A 16,849-nucleotide genomic window follows, 5' to 3' on the forward strand; every position below is an offset into this window, starting at 1 on the left:
TATACTTCAGTTTTCTTTCGTATGTTTTGTTATTTTTTTGTATATTTATGCGAAAATCTTATACTTCATTAACTTTTTTAGGGATGCACCACGCTTATGGAAAGATACGAGCTCTATTGATGGTGTGAATGATGTGGTCGAAGCATGGTTAATAACGCTCGAAAAACAAGGATGTCATCATTTAATGACCGGTGATCCTTCAGCTGTGCAACAAGCTATTATTTTAAGTCTTGGTGGTCTAAGATTTAGTAATCAACACCTTGAATTTAATATTGATCCGCAGTATCTTCATCGCGATTATTTATTTCGGTATTGTATTAAAACATTACTATTTACAGAAAGCATTGCAAACAAATCATGCAATTAAAATCAATATTTTATAAAAATTCGTACTAAAAATCTAAAATTAATTACTAATATTTTTATGGCACAAAAATTACATTATAAAACGTAGATGCTACCATATGATATAATGAAAATAACTTTGGATATTTTGGAATTATTCAGGATATTTTGACCTTGATATGCGTTGTCAAGTAACTCTTCAAAGTAACCTCTACATCAGTGCTGTTCAAGCGAGGCCTCGTGAGCCCTGTGGGCTCTTCCACTCCCGTTTCCGTCATAGAAACCATGCGACGCTATGAAGGCGGACATGATATGTTAGTGTTCCTGTTTATAAGAAAGCTCAAATACTACGAACGATGTATGTTCTGGTGGAGCAACAGAAAGGTTGAAAGGGGAAGCAAGCGAGTGAGAGGTACTCAGCAACATTACTATATTAGGCATATCTAGGCATGTGCAACGCGTATAGAAGAACTGAAGAACACACTTGAAGCGGTCGATAGGGTCGGTTTTTATGAGATTGCACCCGAATAAGAACTTCGCGTATCTTTTTTGTCAGAAGTAATCAGTTGGATTGATTAATTTTTAAAACACATGAATCTATTAAAAAAAAAAAACCCTCGAAACCATTCAACTTGTATCTAAAATATTTGATAATATTTGTTGTATATTTTTAAACGAGTAGGCACGGTTATACAATGATGTGAATAATTAATAAATAGGGTCAAAGATTAATAGAATTTACTTAATATTTTAATAATTTGTGAAACACGAAGGGCGTTTTCACTGTTAAAGGTATTCTTTGATTCACTACTTACATCAACAGTAAAAAAAGTATGATATAGAGTACGTAAATGACATAACATTTTATTTGCAAGGAGAAGGTAATATGAGTATTTAGATTTGGAAATTTTAAACTGTATTAAATTTGCAGCTTGGTTTGGAAACTTTATTTAATATTTTGTTAAACGCCCTCTGTTTTTTATTACATTTGTTAATCTTGGTGGTACACTATTAACCAAGTTGCCTATAATATTATGTGCAGTGTTCTTCCACACTGTATGAATTCTCAATTTGAGTTCAACTTTTGTATAAATTTCTATCCTTTGTTTGTCATAAATTTTTTGGCTATGGAAAAGTGGCTTTGTCGTCTTCCACAATCATTATAAATGGTAATAAGAATTCTTCCAATACTGTTGGATATTTCTGTGCGTTCATAGTGTCATTTATGAAAGTTATTTCCGATTTTTCATCCTTTTTAATAGTTGCCCACATCATGACTTCACCACCTCCCATTGGACGCCGAGATAAAGTTCTTCTTTCATTCTTCAAATCATGCCAATCGTAATTAAAGCCATGAGACCCATCCAGGTTAAACTTTTTTTCATCACTGAATCTAACAGATTCCCATATTTTTAATTGTGGAACAAATTTTTCTGTAAAAGTCAAACGAAATTTCATGTGACGTTTGCTAAGGAATGGTTTTCTTACATATTTCAAATATTTGTGCTTTTCTCCTTACCGATCCACATTCTTATTAAACTTGGATCACATTCCAGTTGACATCATTGTACTATCTGTGACAATGAAGCTCCTGTTCGCGAAATTTCCCACAACAGTGCTTGTTTAACAGTAGAAACAAATTTCAATCATCTATCAGATCGCTTGTGCTGTCTATGATTTTCGTTTCCCTTTTTTAGAAAATTACTATTTACATTTTGAAATTTATCTAAAACATCAGCAACTTCTCGCTGTATCATTCCACCACATCATAGGTCTACAATTCGTTGTTGTTCTATCTTTAACAATTCTCAGTCACGTGGCATTGTTTATAATTTAGAAAATGAAAAGAATAATGACTTTTCTTCTTTTACACGAAGGTACAGTTTTTCTTTTATGTCTGTTCGCCAGTTCAAGTCGCAGTGTTGAAAAACAACTTTCACCACTGTACTTATTACTCACATTATAAACGCTACCAAAAAAATTTGTATCCTCATTTTTTCAAGACAATTCCAAGGTCATTTCGTGTTTTTTAAATAGAATGCCATAGTTTTGTTTTAATATTATGATTGAAAGTAATAAAGACATTGATTCACGTTTGTTTTAAATGTTTTTCATTTTTACAACCTTGGATTACCTTAAGGTCATTTTAAAGATGTACGCTGAACTTTCCTTTTTCTATACTTTCATAATACCAAAACAAAACTATGGCATTTTATTAAAAAAACACGAAGTAACCTTGTAATAACCTTAAATAATTAAACGTAAACATTTTTTGTCACACTGACATTCTACATGGAAAATGGTGCTGAAAGTACGTGTACATCTTTGCCCTATCACCTACCATTCAAGAGTTATATCAAACGAAACTCACTATGGGACATATATAATATCGATTTCTTTAAAGTAGTTGTTTTTATTGTTTTTAAAATATGTAGATATTTTCTACAAAACTTAATGATATCCAATATCTACAGGGTGTCCCAAAACTATGGGAACTTCATGCAAATAGAAATCGAAAAGTCCTGTACCGTTTTGCAATCTGGAGCTTCATCTTCGAGATATCGGTGATTGAAATTCAGGTATTGGACTTCCGGGGCGCGCTGTTCAAATCCCAGTCAGCCGAACGTGTGACCACACACACGCGCGTTCGAACGCGAGAAGCACGCGTCGGTGAACATACACACGCGGTATACTGCTGATGTTACAGATGTTAACGCACTTCCATGGTATGAATTGAACAGTTACTTAACTTTTTCACTAATTGTAAGTCATAATAAATGTTCGAACACATTTCATTGTCTATCAACACACTTTTGAAGTATTCTTAATAATGATTCTTGTACACTAGCACACACTCCGTCCAGTTTAATTTCCTCAAACGCATTTTGTATCCTGTCACGCAGCATGTCGACACTTTCAATCTCGACCCCGTAAACTTTTTGTTTCACGTATCCCCACAAAAAAAAGTCTAAGGGAGTGAGGTCGGGAGACCGTGGTGGCCATGCCACTGGATCTAATCGTCCGATCCAACGATCTTCGTATGTATTATTTAAAAATTCACGAACACTTCGTCCAAAATGAGCTGGTGCTCCATCCTGTTGGAAAAGCATAGTATTCCTTACAGCTAATGGAATATTTTCCAAAGGCAGCTCATTTTGTAAAAACTCCAAGTACGTCCTGACTGTTAATGTCTCCGGGAGAAAAACTGGACCCACAATGTCATTACCTACTATTCCTGCCCAGACGTTAAGTTTCCATCGATATTGGAAATTAGTGGACCTTGTCTCATGTGGATTTTCATAACTCCAAACATGAGTATTGCGTGTATTAAAAGCACCAGATCTCGTAAAAGTGCTTTCGTCTGTCCATAGTATTCTTTGCAAGATATTCTCATCTTCTTCGTGTTTCTGCAGTAAGCATCTGCAGAAAATCATTCTCGCCGGTCAGCAGGTTGTAGAGACTGCACATGGTACATGTGGTATGGATATTGTCCTTTGTCTTGTAAAATTCGATATACAGTCGAGCGTGGTATCCCAATTAACGCGAATATGGGCCATTCTGCCGGAAGTTCCACATGACCCGCGTTAACACTTTTCGCGTTGTAGGTTGTCTATTTACAAATCTTACATTGTACAACCGTACTGCTTCACAAATGTTGCCTCTGCATTCACCTAATGCAAGCATCATATCGTAGTACTCTTCGTTGGAGAACATTGTTTAACGTTCGAGTTTTTAATTCGACGTAAGTTCAAAACACTAATCTTAGTACACTACACCTTAGAAAATAACGCACTAAAACCTACACAATGACACACACTAAAATCCACACACTAATTTAAACTAAAGTCTAAACAATAATTAAGGGTAAAAACTAGATAATAACTAAGCTAATAGTTAGTTGGACACCAATAATGTCTGTCCTCAGAAATGTTTTGACGATGCTCTCGGTTTCGCTCAAAGAATGATTCTGACTGTTAGAATCCGCATGTTAACAGATCAAGTCAAGGGGATACCTCGAAAGAACATTATTGGTTCCTTTAACACTTAAGAAAGCTGGAAAATGAACGAAGATTGGTTGAGAAACTTGAAAAGAGCAGGCAGAGAAATGGTAAAAATACAGCATAGAAAGTATTAGCTGTTTATGTGGAAAATTTACGACGGTGCCAAGTGTCTTGGTTCATAGAATCTAAGAAGGGTACGAGCGAGGTGAAGACCCACTTGTCTCACGACATGCAGTTATTTCTTCTCGAGCAGCGTCTGGAAAATATCAGCTTGCTTCATTTGGAAAAGCACCCCAAAAGGACACCTTTTAAGAGTTCAGACCTCTTCGTTCTGAACAATAAGCTATTTTTTTTTAATCTGTACGTTACTCCGGCGCGTCGGCGGCTAGTACACGTGGTGACCAGATTCTTATGTTACCCCTGTCCACTGCCGAGGGACAATAGGCGTGTGTACAGTCGGCAGCCAGATACAGCGATTTCGATAAAACAGCAGGATATCGGTTCTTCACACTTCTACAGCCAGTCAGGACGTACTTGGAGTTTTTACAAAATGAGCTGCCTTTGGAAAATATTCCATTAGCTGTAAGGAATACTATGCTTTTCCAACAGGATGGAGCACCAGCTCATTTTGGACGAAGTGTTCGTGAATTTTTAAATAATACATACGAAGATCGTTGGATCGGACGATTAGATCCAGTGGCATGGCCACCACGGTCTCCCGACCTCACTCCCTTAGACTTTTTTTTGTGGGGATACGTGAAACAAAAAGTTTACGGGGTCGAGATTGAAAGTGTCGACATGCTGCGTGACAGGATACAAAATGCGTTTGAGGAAATTAAACTGGACGGAGTGTGTGCTAGTGTACAAGAATCATTATTAAGAATACTTCAAAAGTGTGTTGATAGACAATGAAATGTGTTCGAACATTTATTATGACTTACAATTAGTGAAAAAGTTAAGTAACTGTTCAATTCATACCATGGAAGTGCGTTAACATCTGTAACATCAGCAGTATACCGCGTGTGTATGTTCACCGACGCGTGCTTCTCGCGTTCGAACGCGCGTGTGTGTGGTCACACGTTCGGCTGACTGGGATTTGAACAGCGCGCCCCGGAAGTCCAATACCTGAATTTCAATCACCGATATCTCGAAGATGAAGCTCCAGATTGCAAAACGGTACAGGACTTTTCGATTTCTATTTGCATGAAGAATATGCATGTCTCGGCTTGTCCCATAGTTTTGAGACACCCTGTATATGTGGGAGCCAAATTAATTGAAATGGAATTATCTATTTACATTTTATTTCTTTTTCAAAAACACTGTATACATGCAAACTGTTACATACGAAAAATATTTTTTGCTACTGCCTAAATACTCGAGTCTGTGCTTGTTAGAAATAAACGTCCTAGCACTCTCGTTTTTTCGTTTATTTTAATAGGAGCGCGACTCCGTGCAGCAGGGTAACAACCACGACGCTGTATCAAATTTCCTCATATGGAAATTTTTTACGACTTTCCATTCATTTTTTAGCATATGTAAACTCCGTGATTTTAGCCCTAATGAGTTGAGAACAGTACCGTTACATTGATAGTCAAGTTCGTCAAAATTGGTTGCTATTTAGTTACATTGGGCTAAAGTTACCTTTCGAGTCTACAGTTTAATCTAATAAAATTCGCGAGTCGTTATAAAATCCTTTCTGGCAATCTATACGACCACTCTGTAAGTTCCCGCATCTCCAGTGCATTTACACCGGGCATTAGAACCATATACATTACGTGACAACATTACACTATACACTTGTACGTAAAGACTGATTTTAGAATGTACTGAAGTATTCATTGCTATTTGATCAGATTGTTTTTAAACTCACAATTATCTTAAACGATCCCATTTGAAATTGACAGATCCTTCGTGATAGAGCTCAACCGCTCGAGTCGTATCAATTAATAATTGACACGTTACGAGGCTTACTAAAACTTTTTATGGCTCTCCGACTCCACATCAAATTCGTCCGCATACCCTCAATTCCAAACAAAACTGTATCCAACTTAGCGGCTCCTGGATTTATTCGAGTTCGTCCATGAAAGTTAAACTATCCAGCAGCTAGCTGATTTTATATCAGATTCGTCTGCATCCTACAGCAACCTGTAACACCAGGTTCGTCCATACATTATTCAACCTCCTTACAGCACCGAGATTTTGCATCAGGTTCGTCTGTTCAAACTTGCCAACCTCCTCAACAGCTCCTCAATTTACAGGTGCGATTACGAAACTCGCATTACTTACGGCTCCCTGATTTTACGTTAGGTTCGTCCTCGTCTACAATAATCTCAATGGTGTACTGATCTCCCACCAGTTTCGTCTATTATACAAACTAACACCTCAATCACTATACAGGGTATTTCTGAATAGTAGGGGACAAATTTAAGAGGTGATTCTAGAGATTAAAATAAGACGAAAATCAAGAAAATCGATTTCGCGTTTGAAGCTTAATTTGTTAGTCATAAGTATATAAAAATCTGGTGGAATGCACCAGAAATGAGCCCGGGCGGAGACCGCGGGCAATGGCTGTCCGAACAACAGTATCGTACTGATGTAAGGAAGGTGAGAGGTCACTCACCGTCGAACAGCTTATCGGAAATTTTTACGACACTCGACAAGGCCACAGGATCCAAAATTCAGCTAAAATTGATGAATATAATTGAATAACAATAATGTGGTCTATACAGGGTATCCCAGCGAACATTGTACAGTGTGTTAATTCCTAAAGTATTAGAGATAAAAAAAAAATAGTTCAAAGAGGATTGCATGGTTCGAAGAGGCCAATTTATTTGCGAAGGCGAATTTTTTATAACATTATTATTACATGAGATATGATGGTCAAGTCTGGTTTTTTAAATGGAACTATACATTTTTTTACAGATCAGTTGATAGAGTATTTCAAGACGAATGCAACGATATCTAATTTATGTACTTTTTTAAATTAATTTTCGAGACATTGCGCTTACAAATTTAGTGATTTTCGTCGGAAGAGAACCTTTCTGACCACCAGGTACTGCGGGCGGTCTATTGTTCCCTCCCGATGGCGCGTGTTAGGCATTACTCCTTGAGACCGATACTAAGGTTCTCTTCCGGCGAAAATCACTAAGGTAGGCGCAATATTTCGAAAATTAATTTAAAGAAGTATATAAATTAGACGTCGCTGGATTAATCTTGAAACACACTATCGACTCATCTATAAAAAAATATTTAGTTCCATTTGAAAAACCAAAGTTTCCTGACCGCGTATTACCAAAAATTAAAATTGAAAACTGCCTTGTGTATAACACCGCGTGTGGTTCGCCATCCGAGGGATACCTGGTTATACTCTATGGGCATTGCAATTCCACAAGACGCTCAGAAGAATGTGAAATTCCGTTTATTTAAAAATCAAGAAAATTTACCTGTATCAAATGTTGATCATTTGTAACATTTGATCAGGAAAGTAAAGGCTGCTGGCAATTAGTGCAATAGGCGTAAACGCCGAGTGCAATTTAACTCGTGGAGTTTAATTTTGTTTATAGAAATCACTAAAGCCAGGAATTTGAATGTCAAACAATGAAGAACTTTCTGAGCGCATCGACTCAGTTTTCGGAGAGCCTAAGCCTTAGGTAAAGCTAAGGGTCTTTGGGGGAAGACCCAAGCATCTAACACCAGGTGTTGTGGGGGGTCGTCGACGACTTTTTCAAGATGCCGTCGTTAGTTTGTACGAATGTTTGTGCCGAGTTTTCCTCCAAATTTAGTCCTTTTTTAACGATATTTCCTTTGTGTGTGCGGTTTTCCCCTAAATTCGATATCAAGACTTCTAGTAGTATGTGCAGTTTTTTTTTGTGTAAAGTGAACAGACAATTTATATGAAGATGGACATATTGACTCTTTCTGTCTCATAGTAAGTGTTTTGAATTGGCCTATGGATTGCAACTAATAGACAACATCATTGTTATTTAACCGTTTGAGTGTCAAGGAGCGATTTTGCGCTTCTTCTCTGTCGCTCGAACAGTGCCAGCGCTCTGGGCTGCGAATCTGACGATCACAGCCCGATTTTTGTCGATGCGTGACTTACTGTTACCATTCAGTTTTAGATAATTTAAAACAAAATTGGAGTAATATTACAGTTTGTAGACGTACTTGTTTTTTTCTTATAAACAATCATGACTATAGTAATATAATAAACTTAATAATGTAAAATAGAGTATAACAGAATATGACACGCGCTATCGCGTCGCGTGGCAATTATCGATTGGGAAATAATAATGACTAGTGGCACTCAAACGGTTAATGGTATTGATCAATTTTAGCTGAATTTTAGTTCCTGTAGCCTTGTCGAGAGACGTAAAATTTTCGATCAGTTACAGTAATGTTGCGGACGAGAGCCGTTTCGTCTACACGGACGAGAGCCGTGGTTTATCCCCACTACCTCGTTTGATACGTGCCGCCGAGAAACCAATTCTTGGAACCATCGCGTTCGAGCTCGACGCCCGAGAACAAGGACGTCATAAAAAACAACGATAGCATTAGGGATTTAAATAGGGAAAATTGAAGTTTCTTATTCGCAAACGGATTTTCACGCAAGTAACACCAATCGATTCCTTGTGCTCTCTCGATTAAAATGATGTCAAACACGACATGATTCCGATTATTTTTAACAAAGATACATAAAACTTGGTTTGTAGAACGAAAGGTCATGCTCGTAAACAGACCCGGGCGCGACTCTCGTCCGTGAATGGTAGTCGATTTTAAGCGCGACCAGTCCCGAGCGCTGCTCTCGTCCGTGAATGGTAGTCGATTCTAAGGCACGACTAGACCCGAGCGCGACTCTCGCTCGCGAGTGGTTGTCGATTCGACGAACGCGGCTCTCGTCGTAGGGCTAACTCCCTATTATTCCCTCATATTTTTGTGTTTAATTATTTAATGACTGAAGTTATTAAGAAAAAGAAAGCGTAACACAAAAAGTATATAAGTTCCGTTTTAAACGTTTACAAATTTTTATCTTTTTATTTTCAATATCTTCTTTCCGACATCGATTAAATATAATATACATAAATTCTGTTTATGTCATTTTTAGCTCGTAAAGAACTGATAGAAAAGTAACTTTGACGATTCTCCGTAACCGTCGCAGGGTTCCAACGTTTATTATTTAAATATCTTTATTATAAATAATAGGAATCATGTCGTATTTGATATCATTTTTATCGGGAGAGCACAAGGAATCGATTGGTGTTACTTACGTGAAAATCTGTTTGCAAATAAGGAACTTCAATTTTTCCTATTAAATCCCTAATGCTATCCTTGTCTTTTCTGACGTCATTGATTTCGGGCATCGAGCTCGAGCGAGACCCTTTTTTTTGTTTCTCCGGTCGTATACCAATTATCTCGGCGACCGAGAGCAAAGGAAGCCGAATCGACTACCAGTCGCGGACGAGAGTCGCGACCAGACCCGAGAGCGGCTCTCGTCCGCAACATTACTGTATTTGATGGTGAGTGGCCGCTCCCCTCCCTTACGTTAGTGCGATACTGTTGTTCGGACAACCACTGCTCAAGGCTTTCACGCGGGCTCATTTGTGCTACTTTCCACCAGATTTTTAAACGCTTATAACCACAAACGAAGCCTCAAACGTATCAAATCGATTCTCTTGATTTTCGTCTTATTTGGATCTCTAGGATCACCTCTTAAATTTATCCCATGCTATTTAGAAACACCCTGTGTTAACTTTTTACTTTATGCTTCATTATATTTACAGATTGGCTTATATGGATAAGGTTATGTGCTTATGCGCTAATTATACATATAATTATATAACATTTTTTTCGCCTTAGATAGAAGTTAATGGGATATCTCCTCCAAAAACATGTGCTCAATACATATCCCCATCGTATAATTGGATTTCTTGTCCTCCTAAGGCTTTTCTTATTTACTGGAGAGCTTTGTTTAACCGCTTCAGTTATTTTCCTTATAAAATTTTTATATTTGTCAATGGGCCACAGCCACTGTTCCAGCATAATGCTCTGCTCTTATACCGGTTTTAAGTAACGAGTACCTTTCATTCTATCATCAATGAACTTAATTTTTATTTTCCCATTATACTCAACGCCTTCCCATAACATTATAGATCCTCTTCCACACTGACTGAGACTTACAGTTCTTGGTTTTCGTTCGTAGATCGTGAAAATAATATTTTCATCCACCAGGTCCACCTAAATTCATTTTCTTTTCATCAGTAAAAAGTACTTTCCGCCATTCTTTTTTCCACTGTAGATAATTAAGAGCAAAATCCAATCAACCCTGTTTGTACACTACCGACAAAGGTGATTTAACAGCAAATTTCTTTCATTTCAGGTGTTGTGCCTTTTGTACAACACTTTTTACTGTCTTTACAGAAGAACTGAATTTGAAGTACAACTTAAAACTACTCCTTTGTCTCTTGAAGTAAGGAATAACCGTCTTTTGGATCTCTTCTTTTTTCTGTAATTTTTTGGATTATTTAAAAAATTACAAATTATACACCTACTTCTTTTCATTTTTACTGAAATTAGTTTCAAATTCTCTCCTTTTACTTTTCTTTGAAGGATTTCTATCTTTTCCTTTTCAGCTAGCGATTTACCACGCGGCAAGCTTTTAGTTTTAATTTTTTTCAATTTTATACTAAGGAAACAGAAAATTTACGAAACACACGAATACATTCAGATAGAATGACTGTCTGTAGTCGACTAACATTAGTGTCTTATAATTTTGTCCTACCGAAAAATCAAAACATTACATTTCCTGGAAGTGCTTGGACGCTTTATGTTTGTTTACATTGTGATGGAGTTTGAGAAATATTACTCTTCCAATGCGTCATCTTTCTCGCTACATATACAAGCTTGTACCTATATTTTTAAAGAATAAACTATAATTTAAGAATAAACTTATAATTTTGTCCACTAGTGTAAGTGGTGTACAGTAATGTTGCGGACTAGAGCCGTTTCGTCGACACGGACGAGAACCGCGGTTTATTCCCACTACCTCGTTTGATATGTGCCGCCGAGAAACCACCAATTCTTGGAACCATCGCATTCGACCTCGACGCCCGAGAACAAGGAGGCCATAAAAACAAGTATAGCATTAGAGATTTAAATAGGAAAAATTGAAGTTTCTTACTCGCAAACGGATTTTTACGCAAGTAACATCAATCAATTCCTTGTGCTCTCCCGATGAAAATAATATCAAACACGATATGATTCCAATTATTTATAACAAAGATACATAAAACTTGGTTTGTAGAAAGAAAGATCATGCTCATCCATGTATACAGTAATGTTACGGGCGACATCCGCAGTCGGGTCTGGTAGCGGCATTATAACATTACTGTATTCGCCAAAAACGTAGCCCAGAGCTAACCCTTACTTAATCCAAACCTAACCCAGAAGTACGAGTTGCATATGTTGATTTGTATTAGGTTTCCGAGTAGCGCTGACGCATTCGTGCCAGACATGTGCACGTGTAGGCGAAATTCAGTGTAATAGTAGTGGCGGCTTCTCACGAATATTTCGGAAACTAAAGCCGACCGACTAGTATATGCATAGGAAAATATTATTCAGAATGTTGTCCTTCATAACATATTTCAAGTTCATCGAAATCGGTGAGATCAAATTAATTATAAGTGTGCAAATTGAAATAATGCAGTTCCAATTAAAGAAAATAAGTGGTACCCCCTTTGCTTCCTTAAACGCTGTCCCTGGAAGATTTATTGCAGTTCAAATGGTCAATCCCTATGTTACATGCAACTAAAAAGAAAAAATCATATCGATGTCTGCAACAGTTTTGAGGAAAACAGCTTGTCGCGCTTTACGTGCCCTTTACATTCATGGCCAACTTACGAAGTAAATAACCAACTACGAGTCATCCGTTTATATATATGGTAATTACACTCTTTGCAAAATTTTTCATAAAATTGATTCTGCTGATATGTGTAGCTTTAGAATAATGGCGATAATATATGTCGGAGTAAATTCCATTGGGACTTCTTCCGGTTCACCTCGAGGAGCTGATGCATGGGAACATTGTCCTTGAGTAGGTTCCATTATTATAAAGACAAAACAGACTCAACACTTTATAATTAGACCCAACAAATTTAATAATTAATAACAAATAAGTATAATAACGAATTAGAAAAAGAAACAGAACTATTGGAGGAAAACACGAAAAACATACAAAATAATTGTAAACACTAATCGTTGTAAATCCAGCGCACTAGATGCCTCTTTACGTCCCGTTCGCTTCGGTGTACGGTGCATTACTGTCCTTTGTTTTGGGTATCAGCTACCTGGTTCCCTGCCATTGACCGGTAACAACAACAGTGCTGATTCCACTCGCGCCGACATATACAGTATGTCCCACGAAATCCTGGACAGTCGATTATTTGCTAACCTATTAAAGATACGAAAAAAGTTTTTATACGAAATTGAATGGCAAGAGGGGCCTGATTTATTGGCAAGTTAACCAAGTTAAGTTTGGTTTTTCAAATGGGATTATATATATATTTTTTGATCAATAGATAGTACGCTTCAAGACGAATTCAGCAAACATTAATGTATACACCTTTTTTCAAATAGTTTTTAAGATATTACGCGTAAAAGTTTACTAATTTTCGGTGGAAGATTTAGCCTGCCGTTCCTACCACAGTCTCTTTGTATCAGTTTCAAGAGGCACGGTTTAACCCGTAGCATCTTAAGTGTGGTCGAGAGTCGAGACTCCCTACTGTGCTTCCTGGTCTCGCAGATTTTCTTCCACCGAAAATCAGTAAACTTTTACGCGTAATATCTTAAAAACTATTTGAAAAAAGGTTTATACATTAATATTTGCTGAATTCGTCATGAAACGTACTATCTATTGACCAAAAAATATATATATAGTCCCATTTAAAAAACCAAACTTAACTTTCATATCTCTGTAAACAATAATGATAAAAAAAAATTGTTACGGCCAATAAATCAGCCCCCTCTTGCCATTCAATTTCATATAAAAACTGTTTCCGTATCTTTAATAGGTTAGCAAATAATCGACTGTCCAGGATTTCGTGGGACATACTGTATATATAAGCATATTAACCCCTGTGGTAAGTATCTAACAGTATGAAAAAATAACCATTCATCATCTTCGAGACCTCCGGCTTGAAGTATAAATAGAAGAGTTTTAGTTACGACTATCTAAGTACTGTCCATCTTCGTCAAGAACGCTAGGAGGACAGCGCAGGGGTCAAAATGGTGTTCCGCTTGTTCCACCTAACCTTACCTCTGATCATCATGTCTCATTTTAGGCACGATGTGTTATCAATCTTTGTCACATCTTTCAGTTAGTCGGGTAATGTGTTTAACGGCACGCCGATGTGTAGGACTACCAAATTAGAATAATAACATATATACCAATCGAACCCAGCCTTTCTTTGCCCAGCCTTCTTCTCGTGGACGGACAGTGAGAGTGGTGTTTGACTCCTGTCTTTATTTGCGATCATTACACATTACATTAATTCAGCTATGACTGCTTGCGAAGAAGACGTTACCCCAGAAGACATATGTCATTTAAAAGAGCATAAATCAAAGAATAAATAAGATTTTTGTCAAAACCCTTTGGTGCAGTGTTTGGATATAGCGTTACGATTAAATTTTTAGGAGGCGAAATTATAAGAAAAATTAATGTAACTTGCAAATGATAATTTTGTAGTATACAAATTATACCTATATCTTTAAGGAACATATAATTTTTACTATTTTTTGAAAAAACCACTTCAGTAACTACAATTGCCCACAAGTTATAACACTTTTTCTATTTTAAATTTTGGGTACTATCCCCTCCTGAAGTTCAATCAAAAAACTAATAGTAGATTAATGTTCAAATAACACTACATGTGTAATAAACTAATGTTAGATAATGTTCAAATGAAACTATAAACCTACAAAGGATACAGAAAATCTGTCTTAGGTAATTTTATAGATAAAGTGAATACAGTCTTTTCTTAACAATATAGTCTTGTAGACATCAAGTTTGTTTTGTAAAAGATAAAGCTGTAGATTCTTTGCAATGCTTTCGTTAAGATTTCATTAAAGAATATAACATAACACTCAGTACATGGTTGTATTTTTTACCTTTTTTAGGAGAATAAGTTATGGTAATGTAACTCATTTAAATATATCGGTTACGGTTAGAGAAGACAATCGAGCTGTTTTAGGAGTCGCTTTGGATAAAAGTGATAGTGTGTACTTTGGCTGTGATGCGGGATGCTTAGATGCTCCTGTTCCGTTAAGTCAGTCATATACGAATTTTCCAGTGAAATTAACAAAACCATTAACTGCTATATTGTATGTTACATCTGATTATCAACATATGCAAGATCTTCGAAATGCATTACATGTTCATGCAGTAAATGATGGTTAGTATATAAATGTACGGAATTATAGAAATAAATAAATAATACATACATTTTTTTTATAGCACCAGCACATGATCATTTTGTGATGGCTTTACATAAACATGGGCATCAACTTGGAGGATTACCAACACTGTTTTGGATTAGTATATGCTTTCTTATAGTTGTGTTTCATTTATTCCTTTGTAAACTTATTATTAATGAGTACTATGGCCATCATGACAAACAAAAAATAAGATACAGTAAACTGTAACTATATATATTATCGCATTACGCGCGCGCGCGAGGGCATGTGTGTGTGTGTTTGCGCGCTTCATAGAAAACTGTATAAGGCATAAATAGTACACGTGTATATATTTTCAAGATGATATAGGAACTCGAATGAAACACAGTGTTCTATAACATACTGTTCGATCTGCTACCATTGTGTAATAATAATACTCTAAAATTAACATATCTTTACACTAAAAAATCATAGAATTTTATAATTTTACAAATGCATTCAACAGCGGTACATAATTGAATGAAAATATCTTAACACATTTTGTTACCTTATAGCTGACGGAGCTTTAAATATGCGACATATTTATTTAGAGAAAGTCTACCGCAGTTAAACTAGTTCACGTACATAGGTGAAATGCATGTTCCAGAGTACTGCTTACAATTAATTAGCTATTGAAGGTGTGTTACTGATCTACTTGGAATAGTATTTACTGGGTATGCTCAGCTGTGAAACATGTAACGAGCAAGTGAATGAAAACTCTAGATTTATTTTTTCTCTGATGCAGGACTGAAACTATTTCTTTCACTAGCATGTACTGCATGTCAATTGATCCTGTTTTGATTTATTTTTAATATTCTTACACATTTCTTATACATTCTATGTCCTTTATAAAATAATTTTATTATTTATTGTTGTATGCATCAGGAAAGAATGAATATTTGTATTTTTCACATAAACATCAATATTGACAATAAATTACTAATACATGTGCACTATTCTTACATTTCAATTCTAAATGCACCTTTAGTGAAATAAATTCTTTAAAGTCAATTGATATATCTTGGTGTAGTCGATACTTAAAACTCTTGAAACTTGTTACATCGAGTTTAGATAAACTTAAAGAATTCATGGTATTATATTTTCAATAAAGTGCAATACAGTTCAATACAAATTTCAATCGATCTCGAGATATGTCACGAGAGCAGAAGGATCAAATTATTATTTTTCCAAGAAACATTATTTTCTTTGTAAAGACAGAACTAGACATAATGCGCTAGAGATAATGTACATCTACTGTAATTAATATGTAAGGCGTCGTACACGATAGATGCGATAACATTGCTCTTAAATTTGTTAGATGTACGCGAAGGAAACTACTAACTAGCAAAACTAATGTCGCGGGCAGTATGAGCTCAGGCGCAGGGCTCGAGTACTAGAGATAAGCTCGGCGTGAATGTGAGAAAGGTGCGCGTAATTTCACTGTTCCCACCGAAAGAGTTTCTGTGAGTAGTTTTCCTGCGATGTTTTCCTGCCTATAAACAAATTTTTAACTTTATCACATTTAGAAAATTTATTATTTACTTGTTTGTTGTTGTTACTGCGCATTCCACCAGCTCTGTCATAAAAAATAATTGCACAGATAACACTGTTCAACAAATTTTGACTTTTTTTCGATTTTGTAAACGTGAATAAACATTTCTTATAAATTTCGACGTGCTGATTACGAATCTGCAAACCGTTCTTTTCCAGAACGTACAGTTTTTGAAAAAATCAATTTTGAAAAAAATGACAAATTTTCAACTTTGGGATTTTTCTGTGCTTTTGCCATAGTAGTTATTTAGTTGCTCTTTGCACGAAATGATTCTGTGAACTCTCCCGAATAAAATAATATAAATATTTATTAGATTATAAACATCGAAATAGGTTTAAATAACAATTAAAGTGAAAAGGACACCCAAAACGCACCCATTTTTGCTGATATTTTTCACTTTATTGCAAAAAGTAAGGGTCTAGGAGAAAATTTGACTATAACACGCGATAGTGCAAACCTTTCCACT

General features: G+C 36.1%; 1 protein-coding gene across 2 annotated transcripts in view; it reads left to right on the plus strand.

Moving 5' to 3' along the window:
• LOC143186241 (uncharacterized protein KIAA2013 homolog) overlaps positions 1-15,784 on the plus strand; it is a 178,399-nt gene extending 162,615 nt beyond the window's left edge. Inside the window, exons 5-8 of one of the 2 annotated variants that reach the window (XM_076389925.1) lie at positions 82-309; positions 14,517-14,530; positions 14,591-14,791; positions 14,854-15,784. In XM_076389925.1, the coding sequence (XP_076246040.1) occupies positions 82-309; positions 14,517-14,530; positions 14,591-14,791; positions 14,854-15,041 (631 nt within the window). In that variant the 3' untranslated portion in view covers positions 15,042-15,784. Of the gene's footprint in view, positions 1-81; positions 310-14,516; positions 14,792-14,853 lie in introns of both variants that reach the window. The other variant, XM_076389846.1, reaches the window with a different exon arrangement.
• Positions 15,785-16,849: the final 1,065 nt, after the last annotated feature.

The sequence above is a fragment of the Calliopsis andreniformis genome, chromosome 1 (assembly GCF_051401765.1).
Source record: "Calliopsis andreniformis isolate RMS-2024a chromosome 1, iyCalAndr_principal, whole genome shotgun sequence".
NCBI lineage: Eukaryota > Metazoa > Arthropoda > Insecta > Hymenoptera > Andrenidae > Calliopsis > Calliopsis andreniformis.